At 38.4% G+C, this 16,520-nt stretch overlaps 1 protein-coding gene across 1 annotated transcript in view; it reads right to left on the bottom strand.

The window, feature by feature from the left end:
- Window positions 1-16,520, bottom strand: part of MYO16 (myosin XVI) — a 406,857-nt gene that overhangs the window by 274,444 nt on the left and 115,893 nt on the right. Inside the window, exon 9 of the mRNA XM_068526630.1 lies at window positions 5,118-5,268. Coding sequence (XP_068382731.1) covers window positions 5,118-5,268 — 151 coding nt within the window. The remainder of the gene's footprint in view (window positions 1-5,117; window positions 5,269-16,520) is intronic.

Below are 16,520 nucleotides of genomic sequence, written 5' to 3'. Positions count from 1 at the left end.
ATTGCGGCATCTCTTTGGAATTCTTGAGGGTTTTCATCTCCAGTCACAGCTGCTACAGGGGTTAGAGAAAGTACTACTAGGCTGACAGTAAAAATGTGAAGACTTCCCAGCCTGCTTGTAGTAATGAAACGTGAAAATACAGTGTTAGGGTAGATCAAGGGAAGAATTCCTCGTAGTTAGCATAACAGATTCCAAAATGATCAGGAATGAAGCTTTGATAATCAGTCTTAAGCAAGGGGCACATTCTTTCTAAAGATTCCTAAAGCACTGTGACAGCTGATAATATGTCTGTGAATATTTTTATGTTATAGTTGTAGACTCAGTCGTGTATGCTACCAGTGTCTCCCAAACAATTATGACAACAGTCAAAACAGAGACGGGATAAATATGTAAAAAAAACAAAAAACAAAACTTAACATCTTCGCTAGGATTGATCATTATGGTTCTTATGAAGATATACAAATATCCATGTATATACATACATTTCTCTCTATATATGTATACATTTCCAAAAATGGAAATCTGAAACACAAAACAGACATAATTCAGAATAGAAAGTCAGGAAGAAATTAGAGAAACACTTTGAGAAATGCTTCAAGACCCAAAAGGAATTTACACCTTGGAAATACTCTGAATTCACTGATTCCTTGTCTCTACTTGCCAACACTGCTTTGAGTGCTGTCAAATTTCCTGTTTTGTTCTGTTTTGTTTGATTGTGTTTTCTCTCTCTAGGACATAAGTAGTGCATGTCCAGGAACCAGAAATTCAGTGGGCAAACAGAAGGTCTGACAATTGGGATAAGAGCAAGAAGATTCTGGGGAAAGGCTGTTTGCAGGAAAGAAATAAGTAGGCATGAAAGAAGAGGAAAGAAGAAATTAGAAAAGAATGAGCCGACCGGGATGGTCCTACAGGGAAAGGGGTGATGATCTGACAAAATATTAAGCTTCCCAAAGCTGAAGCCCATCACCGTGCCTGCACAGCACCTTGTTTTTACCTGCTTTGTATTCTACGAGATGTTTCTTAGCGAGTGCAATATATCAGGTCCTTTGCTTGCTGAGAATTTACACTTTTGTGTACCTGGATGCTGGTATGTCCGAGGACTACAGGAAGAGAACCATCACCAATCTTCAAAATCCCTATGTGCACGTGCAGCCATGGAACACACACTTTCTCTCCTGAGGGCAGCAGGGCTCTGGGAAATGAACCCGGAGCTTGCTGTCGTGTCTCCAAAGAGCACTGCATACAGCAGAAAAGAAACACTTGTGACTCTAGGCAATTTGTTTAACTTTCTTGAGTTTAAGTTTGGTCGGTTTAAATACTCAATTTGAAACTTGAGAGTCAGTTAAGTAGCAAAAGTGAATTATAACTTGCCCACAGTAGAATCTTGGGGATTAATGGGCAGAAGACATTAAATAGACATTTCTCCAAAGAAGACGTACAGATGGCCAAGAAACTCATGAAAAGCTGCGCAACATCACTAATTATTAGAGAAATGCAAATCAAAACTACAGTGAGGTATCACCTCACACCAGTTAGAATGGGCATCATCAGAAAATCTACAAACAAAAAATGCTGGAGAGGGTGTGGAGAAAAGGGAACCCTCTTGCACTGTTGGTGGGAATGGAAATTGATACAGCCACTATGGAAAACAGTATGGAGGTTCCTTAAAAAACTAAAAATAGAATTACCATAAGACCCAGCAATCCCACTACTGGGCATATAACCTGAGAAAACCATAATTCAAAAAGACACATGCACCCCAATGTTCACTGCAGCACTATTTACAATAGCCAGGTCATGGAAGCAACCTCAATGCCCATCGACAGACGAATGGATAAAGAAGATGTGGTACATATATACAATGGAATATTACTCAGCCACAAAAAGGAACAAAATTGGGTCATTTGTAGAGACATGGATGGATCTAGAGACTGTCATACAGAGTGAAGTAAGTCAGAAAGAGAAAAACCAATATTGTATATTAATGCATATGTTATGCGTTAGAACGCATATATGTTATGCGTTAGGAACCTAGAAAAATGGTACAGATGACCGGTTTGCAGGGCAGAAATAGAGACACCAACGTAGAGAACAAACATGGACACCAAGGGGGGAAAGCGTTGGGGGGCGGGTAGTGGTGGATGAATTGGGAGATTGGGATTGACATGTATACACTAATATGTATAAAATAGACAACTAATAAGAACCTGCTGTATAAAAAATAAATAAAATAAAATTCAAAAAAAGATATTATAGGTGAAAGCGTTTGTAAGCTCTGAAAGTATTATTTTATATTATTATTTTTTAAAATAATCTATACTTACATTGAAAAAAAGAAAACCCAGTGTCGACTGGAATTACATGAATTGAGAGCAGATAAATTAGTGGATAGAGGATTCAACGACTCTGGCAAAACCTTACAGTCAGTCTATATAAATAACTGTAATAAAAACAATACATATGTCTTGCTGAGTTTTTGTTCTTGGTAATTGCGCTGTCACCTTATAGCCTTAGTCTTTTGTCATCTTCAAAACAACCAAATAAGGTGAGTACTATGTTCCCATTTTACAGACGGGGCTTAGTGAGATTAAGGGGCTTCTAGAGTCACAGAGCTCCAGAAGCAGACCTGAGCCAGAGCAAATCTGCCTGACTCCATCCTCCTGTCTCTTTACTCCCAGGAAAACATGTCTTCAGTAAATGGGATAAAAATTTGACCTGAATTTTAAGCTGGAACCAAATTTAAATAAATATACTGTGAAAGGAAAGAAGAGAGGGAGGAAGGGAAAGAAGAAGTTAAGCAGTTAGGAAATTAGAAAAGAATGGAAGAGGGCAGGGGAGACAAGGAATGGGAGCTGAAAACAACAAAAAGTGAAAAGAAGGAAGAATGTCGCATATTTTAAGCATCTTAAGAAAAAATCTACATTCTCAGAGATATTATAAAGCGAATGTGAATTTTGGTGACTATCAGAACCAAAAAAAGTTTAAATCAAGTCTTGAATATTCATGTATGGAGTTACCATTTGATAAGACCTACATTTTCTAAAAATCTGAAAGGAGAGATGCTGTGGGTTTTGTTTCAACTTGAATTCTCCACAATGTGTTTCTCTTTAAAATGTGAATCAGAACTTTATTGCTTTGACAAGGCTTTTCTAAAGCCCTCCTGTGAAGTGTGAGTGAGGATAGTCCTGCCAAGAATCCAAGCACCTCATGACCAAGAATGAATGACAGCATGATGCACACAGTGGGAGATGTAAGTGAATATTACACAGATAACATATGCACATGAAACCTGAATACTAGCCTCTCCTTGTTTAATACCAGAACAATAGAACATGATTACAGCTGCTTTTAGTGTCTAGGATACAATTATAAAGAGCTTACATTAAAAACTGAAAAGTCATTCAGCAAGGATTACACTTGACATTATGCTGTGAATGTCCTCTCATTTTTTTTAAAGATATTATTTTTTAGAGCTATTTTAGATTCACAGCAAAATTGAGAGGAAGGTACAGAAATTTCCCACATACCCCTGGCCCCACTCATGCATAGCCTTCCCGGTTATCAACATCCCTCGCCGGGGTGGTACCTCTGTTACCATTGACGAACCTACACTGACACATCATCATCATCCAAAGCCCATGGTTTACGTCAGGGTCACTCTTGGTGTTGTACGTTCTATGGATTTGGACAGATGTATAATATCACGTATCTACCCTTACGGTGTCCTACAGAGTAGTTTCACTGCCCTAAAAACTCCCTGTGCTCCACCTATTTATTCCCCTGCCCCGACCCCTGGTAACCTCTAATATTTTTACTGTCTCCATAGTTTTGCCTTTTCCAGAATGTCAAATAATAGAATCATATAGTACGTAGCCTTTTCAGATTGGACTCTTTCACTTAATAATATGTATTTAAGCTTACAGAAAGTTCATAGGACCTTTAAAAAAGTTAAGAAGAAGCTTTGCCTTAAATTTCACCTAACATTCAATTGCCTACCACTATGGACTGAATTGTGTCCCCCCGAATTCATATGTTGAGGCTCCAACCAGCTTGTGACACTGGAGATGGGGCCTTTAGGAAGTTATAAAGGTTGAATGAGGTTATAAGGGTGGGGCCCTGATCCTATAGGATGAGTGTCCTTATAAAAGACACCAGATAGGTTGTTTTTTCTCTCTGTCTACCATGTGAAGAGAAAGCGGCCATCTGCAAGCCAGGAAGAAGACGTTCACCAGAAACTGAATCAGCCAGAGCCTTGATCTTAGACTTCCAGACTCCAGAACCGTGAGAAAATAATCTCTGTTGTTCAAGCCACCCAGTTTGTGGTATTTTGTTACGGCAGCCTGAGCTGATGAGTATACCTACTAAAATGTAAAGGTATTTCAAAATTACAAAAATAATTTGTTATTTGAAAATAACAAAAAATAATGAAATTTAAATTTTGAAAAGAGAATTTTTAGAAAACCTCAATAAATTGTCCTTAAAACATTCAAAATTAGACACAGTGAAGCAAAACATTTTCAGGGATTACTGTGACATTCAGAAAATTACTCTGCCATTTATAAAACATGAAACATATAAAAATCATTTATTTCTGTGGGTATGATAGCAAAAAGTATATTAATTTCTATAACTCCAAGCTCCTCAAAGTGATCTCTGATCATTTGGACACTGGGGCACACAGGCACACACACACAAAACACCACCACAGTTGCTTTTAAGGATAAGTGACTCAGTGATTGGTTTGTCCTTCTTCTTGTTATGTAAAATGCTTGTTATTTGTAAGAAACAGAAAACAATCTACATAATAATCAAAATGATGACTAATGACATAACCGGAAGTATTCAGGAATTAACGTATTGGCTGAACTTCCATTCCTGGTAAATCAAGACTATAAAATTCCAATCCTTGTACAAACACATAGCAGTTAAGTTTGTTAATGGTCAGTATAATACCATAACAATTTACATATGGAAATTTCAAACCAAATATTAACATTTGCACTCATTAATTTTTATCTGACTTGAAATTAGTAGGTGTTTGTTTTTGAAAAGTTGGACTTTAAGGCATGATGTAATAGGATGCAACACTAGCAGACATGCAATAAGGGTGTAGTTACCTGATCAGGTTTGGTGGGGCCATTCACGGTGGCATTTTCGGGAGTACTGTCCTGAGATTGTCCCTTGCACAGACCTTTTGTTGCATCTTTGAACATAATGTCTTTTTCCAACATACTGTCTTGCTTGGCAATTGGCAATGCCAGGGGGCTGCTGGAGGAAAAAATCAATGCTACGATTAGTCCTCTAACATTGCCATATCAATCAAAAATTACCATGACTAGACAGCCGGTTATAGAAAGTTGTCTAATTCAGATAAGAAACAGTGTCAACACTGCAGGTAAAATCAATGAGAAATCCGTAAACTTTTCTGTTACCTCCAGATTTCATTCAATTTCACCTTTAAAAGAAAAAATATATTCATTTCAACCTGAGAAGAAAATGTTTATGAATGGATATATGACTTAACAGACAAATCAATGAGCAATTGAAAAGCTAAGGTGGAAATGCGTGACTGAACTAAGCAAAACATTTAAATGTGAATGAATGCAAACAAGTGAAGGCAAAATTCTACAATTAAGTAAAATACTGTTCATACAGGATTTTAATATGTTATAGAATCATGGACAATAGTTAAGAGTTTGTGAAGAAATGATAATAGGAATTAAAAACAAACGACATGCTTAAGGACTGCAATGTTACAAACAATAAGTTTTATTACTTCTTTACAGCTCACGCTAGGCAAAAATATAAAATAAAACCTACTTCATTTTTTGTTCTTCCATAGACACTGTTGCCAAAAGAAAGACAAGTTCATAAAAAATAAACACAATCCGAATGTTTAATTTGTATTGTAACAGTTTAGTAAAATTTAAAAATGTACTTTCCTAAATGTGACCATAAAGCAGAAATACATACATATTTAGTCAAGTGCAAAATATATAGAAACATAATTATTTCATGTATTTTACAACAGTAGTTGTGATTCTAATTGAAGCTTAATGCATTTTGTTGGGTTTTTAAAATTTCAGTTTTATGGAGGCATTTACAAATAGTAAAATTCACTCTGTAGATGTACAGTTGCATGAGTTTTGTCTACATACACATAATTATATATAGTTGGTTATATATATGTATATACATTTGTGTAACCCACATAATCAGCAACACATAGAATTTTCGTCACTCCCAAATGGCTCTTTGTGCCTCCCCTTTGAAGTCAATTATTTCCCCTAACCCCCTGCCCCTTGTAACCATGGTTAATTATTTCTTTCACTATAGTTTTGCTTTTTCTAAAATGTCATGTGAAAGAAATCACAGAGCATGTTGCCTTTTGTGCCTGGCTTCCTTTACTTAACATGTTTTTGAGATTCATTCATGCTGCTGCATGTATCAAGTTTGTCATTGTTTATCACTGGGTAGTGTCTTCCTGTGGGATGCACTGCACTTTGGCTGTCCATTCACCAAACATTTGGGTTTGTCCAGTTTTTGTCAATTGTGAATGGAGCGTCTATACACATTCACGCACAGGTGTTTGTGGTGACGTACGACATATGCTTTCATTTATCTTGGCTGCGTACCTAGGAGAGACTCCAAACTTTCCTCGGGGGCTGAACCATTCATTGGTGCTTCCCCCACGCGTGGGCTGGAGTCCTACTTGCTTCACATCCTTGACAGAACTTGTCTTTTTTGTTGTTTTTTTAATCCATTCCAGTGGGCGTGTTAGTGGCTTCTCCCTGTGGCTTTTATTTGCATGTCAGTGTGGTTATTTGACACAACAATCCCTTCTTTGGTAAAGTGTAAGTTCAAATCTCCTTTTTTTTTTTTTTTTTTTTTACTGGATTCTTTGGTGTCATATTATTGAGTTTATATATTTTGGATTCGAGTCCTTTATCAGATACACATGTGGCAAATATTTTCTCCCAGTATGTATCTTGTCTTTTTATTTTTTTAACAGTAAGTTGCAAGGAATATTTTTTCTCTTATGGTTTGTGCCTCTTGTATCTTATGTAAAAATTCTTTCCCAAACCCAAGGTCAATAGGGTTTTCTCCTAGGTTTTATTCCAGAAATGTTATAGTTTTATGCTTCACACTTAGGTCTACAATTCATTATGAGTGGCTTTTTTTTATATGGTGCTGTATATGGGTCAAGTTTCATTATTTCTTCGTATTGCTGTCCAAATGTTCCAGCATCAGTTTTGAAAAGAACATCTGTCCCCATCCAATTACCTGGACACCTTTATTGAAAATCAACTGACCATACATGTGCAGGCCTACTTTGGGACATTCCATTGTACTCCACTGATATAACAGCTTATTCTTACACCAATATTACATTTTCTTGAGTAATATACTTTCAGAGTAAGACTTGAATTCAGGCAATGTGATTCATCCAACTTTGTTTTCTTTTTCAAAATTATTGAGGCCATTTGAGGTTTAGCATTTTCATATACATTTTAGAATCTATTTGTCAGTTTTTATAAAAATTTCTGGAATTTTGACTAGCATTGTGTTCAAAATATAAGTTAATTTGGGGAGAATTTACCTAATAACAATGTCAAATTCTGTCATCCATAAACACAGTATATTTCTCCATTTATTTAGATCTTCATTAACTTTCTCATCAGTATTTTGTAGTTTTCAGCATTAAAATCTTGCAAATAATTTGTTAGATGTATTCTGATATATTGCATGTTTTATGCCACTTCCAATGTATTTTTATTTCAATCTCTAGTTGTTAGTCTATAGGAATACAAATGATTGTTTTAGATTAACCCTGATGGGGAGGAAGGGAATAATTTGAAGGACTTCCTTCAGTAACCACAAGTCTCATCCACCGTTCTGCAGCCCATCTCTGTGCTACCTTCCAGCCGTGCTGGAGTCTAGGAAAATGGGAATAAAGACAGACTAACGAACGGGCTGAATTAGGTCCAGGTCTGAGGCAAAATCAGGAACAGCTGAAGAACACGTTTACAGAAATGTGAGGTCACTTTACATCCTCTGAACTCTGGATGATGAAGTTTTGCAGTGTTGTAGTCAATGACGATATTTTCAAGTAGGCAACAGGGCAGGGGACCATATATTAAAAAGAGGCAGCATGGTATAGTAGAGCTGCAACAAGCATACATTTCTGAGTCAGAAAAGCTAAGAAGTTTGATGCCTGGCTCGGCCACCTCGGGCTGGTTACATAACCATTCTGTAAAAGCAACTGAAAAACAGGCCCGTAGTGACGGATTACCAACATAATGCACATCAAGGGCTTAGCTCAATGGCCCTGGTACTAAGCAGGCAACAGTATTAGCCGAAGTTTCTGGGAATCTACTTACAAGCTAACAGGTTAGCCTATTAGTCTTGTATGGACAGATGCAGAAGACGAGAGATTCTGGGATAACAGACGGAGGACATAGTGCTCACGGCGAACAGAATCCACGCTTCCTGGGTGCACCAGTTCTCCTTGCCCCCTGTCCCATGGGGGGCGGGAGGGGCAACACAGATGGACCTAAGTGGACGGCTACACTTCGTGCATCGTGTCGCACTGTAGGAGAGAAAACTGGGCAAGAAGCAAGAACTCTTTGAACAAGCGGCACACTGTGCCTGGTAGAAGAGAAGCCAGGGACCCGGCGCTGCGGTCTCCTCCAGCCATCCAGTAGCTGGTATGACTAACTGCATATGCCCTGCAGTCTGACCAACTGAGCAAGAACGTGGAGGCGGCTCACGACCCCCGGTGGGCGTCCCTCCCAATGCTATATTATCCATTAAAAAAATTCACTATACGAAGGGAATGCTTGAAAATGCTCACGTCCAGATCTGCTTGAATACCATCAAGTACTAAGCTCTTTACAACCTTCAGAGAGGCTGCATTTCTCCCCTGAGCAACAATGGAACAAGGCCTCTCTGCTCTCCCTTCTGTTCATCACACCTGGAGCTCCAGCAGCACGCCTTGTGCTTCTTTGACTTGAGAGCCCTTCAGCTATTTGAGGACAGTTGCGGTTCCCTGATATTTTCTATAATTTGAGTAAAACACTTGCAAATCATTTTAATAATTATATGGCACTGAATGTATGACCATCTCTGTGCTAAGTACTACACACACATTAACTCTTTAACAACAATACCATAAGGTATACATTATATTTATGCCCATTCTGTAGATGAGTAAACTGAGGGCCAGAGAGGAGAAGAACATGCCCTGGACACACAGTGAGCAGTAGCGAAGCTGGGACTTGAGCTTCAGAGTCTGTGTTCTCAACCACCGTGTCACACTGCCTACGGCTAAAAGTGCACCCTCACACCTACCAGAATATTTCCTTCTTTATCTCCCCTTAGACCGACTGTCTCCCTTTTCTGCATTGCCAAGAAATTAAAAAGCAAACAACAACAATGACAAAAAAGCTAAAGAGAGGTTTTGCAAATACTGAATCTTTTGAGTATAAAGCAATTAATAAAGCAGTAGTTAGTCAAGCTAAAAACTAGAAAGATAGTTTATAAAATAAGTAAAATCAACTCTAAAGGATTTCTAAAAGGAGGAACTGGTGAGTCTACTAAAACAGCTGAAATACTCCTTTTGTATCCCAAATCTAATCGCAGTGTTAATAGCAGGCTCCTTGAAAGATACACTTGAAAAGAAGATTGGTCCAGAAATACAGTGACCTCATTCTAAGTCAGTTTTTACCTCCATTTGGCTACTACCTGACCTTCTAAGAACTTCAAAATCTCCCCACAGTTCCACCTTTGCTAAGTGCAGGAACTAGAATATCTAAATGTATTTCAAGTCCTACAGTTCTATGATGCGAACACATCATCTCTCTTTACATGCTTTTTCACCTGCATTTTAAAAAACCATGTATACACTCGCTAATATCATAGGTTATACACTCTAGGATCTACTACTAACAATAACTGCAAGTAGCTGGTTACAAATACTCTCATTCATATGCAACAATTTTTCTTCAGGTTTCTATTCTAATTTTTACATGAAACACGTTTCATCCATAATCACTGTGATTAACAATAGCATTCATATGTTAACTTCTACATATTTAAATTATCACTGATTATCCATTTGTAGAATATAAACATGTATTAAAATGCTATTCTTCTAGAAAAAGGAATAATCTTAAAGGAATCATTGGTATTTTAATAATCGTTAAAACTTTATCAATTATGGCAAAATATTTATAAGATTAATTTAAAAAATAAGTTGTAATTATATAGAAAGACGAAGAATTCAACTTAATAAACAAGAAGAAACATATACAGGATACGAAGAAATATGCCCAATGAATAGACAGTAGTTGCACCAAAAAGGTCGACTAATGCGGAAGAAGGAGGTACCATTCATTCCCCTCATCTTAACTGAACTTTAGACAAGCTTCTCGCCACTCTAGAGCCCTGACCTCTCCCTTCTTAGAGAACTTACTTTAAAGAACTTACAGTTATAAATTGTTTTCTCCGCCCCTTTGAGATGTAAACCCTTCCCAGGCTTACAACCCAGGGATTCTCTCTCCAGGACCTGAGAGCCACCCTTTTGAGAAGCAATCACCATGAAAGATGGAGCGCTTGTCTCCCAGTCTCCGTGGGAGGCCAGGAGCCTAACTTCCATAAACACCAGTGAGCAAACTCATGCCTCATCACTCTGACCAACCCCTGGATAATTTCCTTCAGCAGTTTTCCTCTAAGCCCAGCGCTGACAGGCTTTCTGGCCTTTAGTTTCAGGGAGTTGAGCTCAGTATCTCTTCCCTACTGCTATATTCTTGAATAAAGTCTTTCCTGTACCTTTAACTTTTCTGGTGCAATTTTTCTTCGACACTAATGAGAGATTATTTTCATGCTTCTATACGTTATTCTGCACTTTCCACATTTTCTTCAAGGAAGAAAATATTCTGATTATTAAAATAGTAATTATTAGAGCTAGACATTTATCAGCAAGAAAGAAAAAAACAGGATTGAATAGTATATTTTCTAAAAGAAGGCTTTTGGTAAGGCAGACTCCATAAACATAAAGAAAATGAAAGAGCTACCCAAGGGTACTTTAGATTGATGCAGGTGAGATAACTTTAACTTGATGAGGAAGAAATTAGATGGACTATACCAGCAGACACCCGATTTCTAAACTCTACTGAATTTATTCGAGACTTACTTATTTCTATAAACATAAAAAGCATTTCATGCAGAGCAAATGTGCCTGTAGAAACTGGGATTTTATTTCTGAAAATCGAAACAGGAACATAATAAAACTAACGAAGGCGACAGTTATTGCCCATTATAACTAAAGCAATTTTAGAAAACTAAAGAAAACAAATAAAATTGACTATATTGAGATATATTAGGCCAATCGGGGAAAAAATTTAATAGAAACAAATGTGAAGAAATGGCATATGTGACTCAGTTATTTTGGTAGTTAAAGTAATGGACCAAATAGATAGTTCTCAATTTTAATCCTAGGAACATAGCTACATAAATTATTTATTAAAGGGAATTGGGGTTTCTCTGCATCAATAAAATAAAATAATGATCCAAAGATTAATGTTGAATGAAGCAGTTCTTAGAGAGTTTTAAATTAATTGCTACCTTTGGCCCCCCCAAAAATGACTTTAGTTTTTGTAAGAGAAAATACTTACAATTTAAAAAATCATTTTGGTAAACTATTACTTGTCTTTAAAACATAAATAAAAATTTCAACGTGTCGCTTGTGGTTGGATTGGAAATTATATTGTTTTTAAGACATCTCATTCATCTTAGTAGTTCTCAACAGATACTTGCAAAGAAATTTTTTAAAATCTCTAAATTAAAATAAGTTGAATCCAGAAGCTCTAGGGAGCTTCTAAATATGTCAAAAGTTACATTTGCTAGAAGTGACTCGCTAGCATGTATTTATTTTGCTGAATGAATGATATTTATATGAAACAACGTTATCATTTATTTAAATCAAAAAGATGTTTAATGAGATACTGCATTTTTCAGACATATTTAATAAGTAAATTTGATATAATTTGATAAAACTTAAGTTGACAGCACAAAAGCACCAGAACACACACACATACACACACACACTCACACTCAGTCTATAATATAAGAGAAGGAAATAGTGAGGGTGTGTGGCAGTGGATGGAACAAGCCACCTTAAAAGGTAGTGCGTGCTCATCAATGGAGCTGTTTCCAATGTAGAAAAGAAATAGAAACGGAATGTCTACCCTTTCCCTCCACCTTCACCCAAAGAGAGTCTACTTCTCCACCAATATTGGAAGGCTGACTAATTGCCCAACAATGTTTGGGGGATAGTGTGAATGGTTTAAACTGAAACTAGATTAAACAATTCTCAACATCTCATTATGTCCCTATATTCTGACATTTCTCTCTGTCCCCTACTAGACTACAGAATCCCTTCCTAAGCGTAAATTCTTAGGGAATTGACTGACAGCTTTAGCGAGACTTTGTAGCTACATTCTTCAGATTTTTAGCAATGTAGTCATAATATTTGATTAGGAAACAGGTTGGATGTCTTGTAGAATTTATTACTAAAAGAAAGAATTTTGCATATATCAAATGAGGTTTTTGATGCAAAAGCCCTTTATACTCTAAAGGGCAATATGAATTAGCAGTGTTGAAATAACTGTCTATTTAATTACTTTCTTTAAAATATTAATCTGAAATGAAACCACACAAGAAATTTTATCCCAGTGTTCCCTGATTCTACATAAGTAGAGTATAAATTGCCAATTAGGACACTTTTAAGCTGAAAGAGAGCTTTATTGATAGTTATGCTAGGTAAATAGGCATTCACTAGTACTGGACCAAACCAGGACATTTGGTCACTCTAGTTGTAGGAAACTTCTGATAGTGTTGGATTAAAAAGTTGTTAAGGTCATAAAAAGCCACAGGGAACATTAAGACACACTGGAGAGTCAGAGTATTATCATTACTACAAGTTTTCTGAGTGGGGCATGGGGCCCCAGGTAAAACACCCCAAGGGTATAATAGCTATGGTATCAGGCAGTATTGCATTAGGCTGCATCAGCCTGAAACTAAGGCTAGTACCGTAAGGAAATTAAGGGTTATTTTTCTCATAAAACAAGAAAGCCAGAAATATACAGCTCAGGAATGCTGACCACCTCAAGGAGATCTTCCAGGACCTTGATTCCTTGTAGGTTCCTGTTCTGTATTCTTAGCAAGTCACTTTCATCCTTTGGTTTCAGAAACACTTGGCATCTCCAGGTAACACATTTACGTCCCAGGCAGGATGGTATTAGAAGGACACAAAACAACAAGGCTGACCAGACAAATCCGTCCCTTTACTCAGGAGAACAACAGCGTTCCTAGAAGCCCTACCCGGTTACACTCACTAGATTTAGTAAACAAAAGGCACTGCTTGGGGCTTATTAGTACACGTAAAGGGAAAACTGGATAATATATGAGTAGCTAGTATGGTAGACACACCAAGAAGTGTGTGAACCTACTTTCTAAGGAAGGTGGATCGAACTGTGCCAAGGGCTTTGTTTTGCTGAATTGGTCCAAGTCACACAGGAATGTGTATGGGGGGGGGGGGCAGTCCCTAATAACTACAGGGCCTATGCTCTGCCGAGAGGCCTTTGCAAGTTTGGTCCAGAACTAAGGACTGGACAACAGGAATCCGAGCAAAGCCCCTGGTGCCCCTCCTACACCTTCTCCCAAGTGATGCTCAACGTTGCCACCAAAATGTACTGAGAGAGCTTAAAATAATATCATTTTGAAAGGTTCCCTCCCAGCCGATGCCCATTTTATAGGATCAGGATAGAGCACTTGCCATCTCAGCTCGGCCCGGAGAAATTAAAAAGGGCTCCTTGGTAACCAAGTGGCTAGAAGATGTTCTATTTAACATCAGAACAGAGCTCTGGGCTAAACTCAGTTATCGGCACTGGGTCCAGACGTTCCCCAAAGCTTCCTAACAACAGAGGCCAGGAACAAAAATTGGATCTCCCTGAATCGTGGGACGGGATCCTGCCATGCTTAGCAGGACTGATGTACCTGTGTAGGAAAGGCCAGGACTCAGCATGCACTAAATCCTGGTGTCTTAGTTCCCGGTGTTATAGACAGGCAGTGGCCAGCGTATCACCTGCCTTTCTTCTGGGGTTCAGGTGCAGGGCCACTGCTGCCGCGCCAACAGAAAACCTTTATATTTACTTAATGTTATCTGTTTCTCATTCTCTGAACACTGACCACTTCAGATCAACACCTACTGATACAGGAGGAACTTTGAGAACGATCTACAATTAGGAATATATATATTTTTTTTTTTTCCCTGTGGGTTAACCTAAGACAGAACCGGTTGGGCAAAGATAATCCACCATGGCTCTGTTGGGCATCCCAAGGCCCAGTCACAGAGCGTGATGCTTTGAGCTGAGTGCCAAAGAGGGTGGTATAACTAAAACTGCTTTCTTTAAATGAAGCTTGCATAATGAGATTTCACTCCAAATCTCATCTCTGCTCAAAAGAAGAAAAGTCTCTAAATAAGACAGTTTTCTTTTTCAATGATAAGTTCCCAAGCTTTGAAATGGGCTGACATATGATTTCTTTCACGCACAAAGCTAGTGTAGAAGATGAATGCTTCCGATCACTGAAAACGCTTATTAAACGGTAGTAATAATAAAGTTCAATATAAACGCAAGGGCCCTGGTGGAAGTGCTTTGTATGTTTGTATCTCAATGCTTACTCTCACGAATCCCTACGGGCGACGTGCTAATAAAATTCAGATTGTTCACCGCCAGCCACAGCTTTCCTGACATCCAAGGCAACAGCCCAAGAGCTTCCAAATGACTCTGGAGACTTAGGGTTGGGAGTCTGGTTGGACTTTAATGCAGGTGATGCTATTTTACTACAAAATGTTCACTGACTCTGTGGCGAATTTGAAAATGCTCAGGTCACTCAGGGTTATGGTTATTTACAAGAATAACTGTCTCACAGGAGTAACCAGAGACGTGGTGTTCAACCAGCAGGGCAAGGGAATTAATGGCTGTAGCACAAGGTACCTAAGGATCTTAAGAGTAAAATGGACTTTGCAGTACTGCTTCTCCAAGTGTTCTGGTCTAAATTACAAGGGGATATTTCCATAGGGTTTCGACATATGTTAAAGGCTACCTCCCTCTTACCATTCCAGGTCTGCAGTGGTAAGATTGTGCACACCATGCATTCCTCCTGAGCTGTTCCTGCCTTAGGAAGGAGAATATGAACAAAGAATCCAAAGAAATGGGGTCAAATTGCAGCTACCGCTGACCAGCTATACCCTTAAGTCTGTCACATCTCTGCGCTTCTGTTTCTCCATAAATAAAATGTGGATAATTATGTCTATCCATCCTAAGTCATGGAATTTAAAGGTAGATGGAAATTACTATTGAAATTACTTTGATATGCAAATTGTATTTATTTTCAGTTGAGCAACAAAGGCTCTAGAAGAAATCCTTGGGGAGCCACAAGTTGGCTTGTTTTTGAATGTATGCGGGTTGAGCCTATTTCATAAAATGTGGCACCTTCAAGGTTTTCCACTAAACGCCTGTTCTAAGCCTATTGAGGGTCTCAGGTTTTACTGAGGTCAAGAAGGACACATTCATAACTCACATTGCGCTGCTCAATCATCCCTGCAGGGTATTTCTCCTCATCAATGGCCACTTGGCTGAAGCCACCCTGGGTCCACATCCCACCATCAGCCCCTTTTCTGTGTTACCCTCAGCCCTGCTCAGTTCTGGGTCCTCCCAGATTTTTCTTGGTCCCAAGCAGAACAGGAACTTTTCTCCACCCCAAGTGCATTACGGCTCAGAAGCCCTGGAGACCCAGCCCCCAAGCAACTTAATCCAAGTATTCACCCAACCAAAGCAGGTCTTCTCCGAGACTGGATTTTCTTCCCAGCTGCTTAGAAAATACAGTTTTCTCCATAAGGTCATAATCAGTTTAAAAGCACCAAATGGGAGGCCTCATTCTATTGTCTCAGCTTATAGTTAAAATGCCTTCATTCTATAGATGATTTGCTGACAGCTCACAGATGAATGAATAATACCTTTTTTTCCCTTCTGCCATCTCTCAAGCACTATGTAGTATTACCATGAGTCAGATACTGCGCTTCGAACTTTAGAACCATTAACTCCCTTAGTCATCAAGAACAACCCCACGAGACGGTTACCATCCTCATAACCCTGCGCTGAACTGCAGTGCATTTCTTTTTTTTTTTTAACATCTTTATTGGAGTATAATTGCTTTACAATGGTGTGTTAGTTTCTGCTTTATAACAAAGTGAATCAGCTATACATATACATATGTTCCCATCTCTCTTCCCTCTTGCGTCTCCCTCCCTCCCGCCCTCCCTATCCCACCCCTCTAGGTGGTCACAAAGCACCGAGCTGATCTCCCTGTGCTACGCGGTTGCTTCCCACTAGCTATCTATTTTACGTTTGGTAGTGTATATATGTCCATGCCACTCTCTCACCCTGTCACATCTT

The sequence above is a fragment of the Eschrichtius robustus genome, chromosome 18 (genome assembly GCF_028021215.1).
Source record: "Eschrichtius robustus isolate mEscRob2 chromosome 18, mEscRob2.pri, whole genome shotgun sequence".
In the NCBI taxonomy this organism is placed as follows: domain Eukaryota; kingdom Metazoa; phylum Chordata; class Mammalia; order Artiodactyla; family Eschrichtiidae; genus Eschrichtius; species Eschrichtius robustus.
This window is presented reverse-complemented; position numbering and strand designations above follow the sequence as displayed.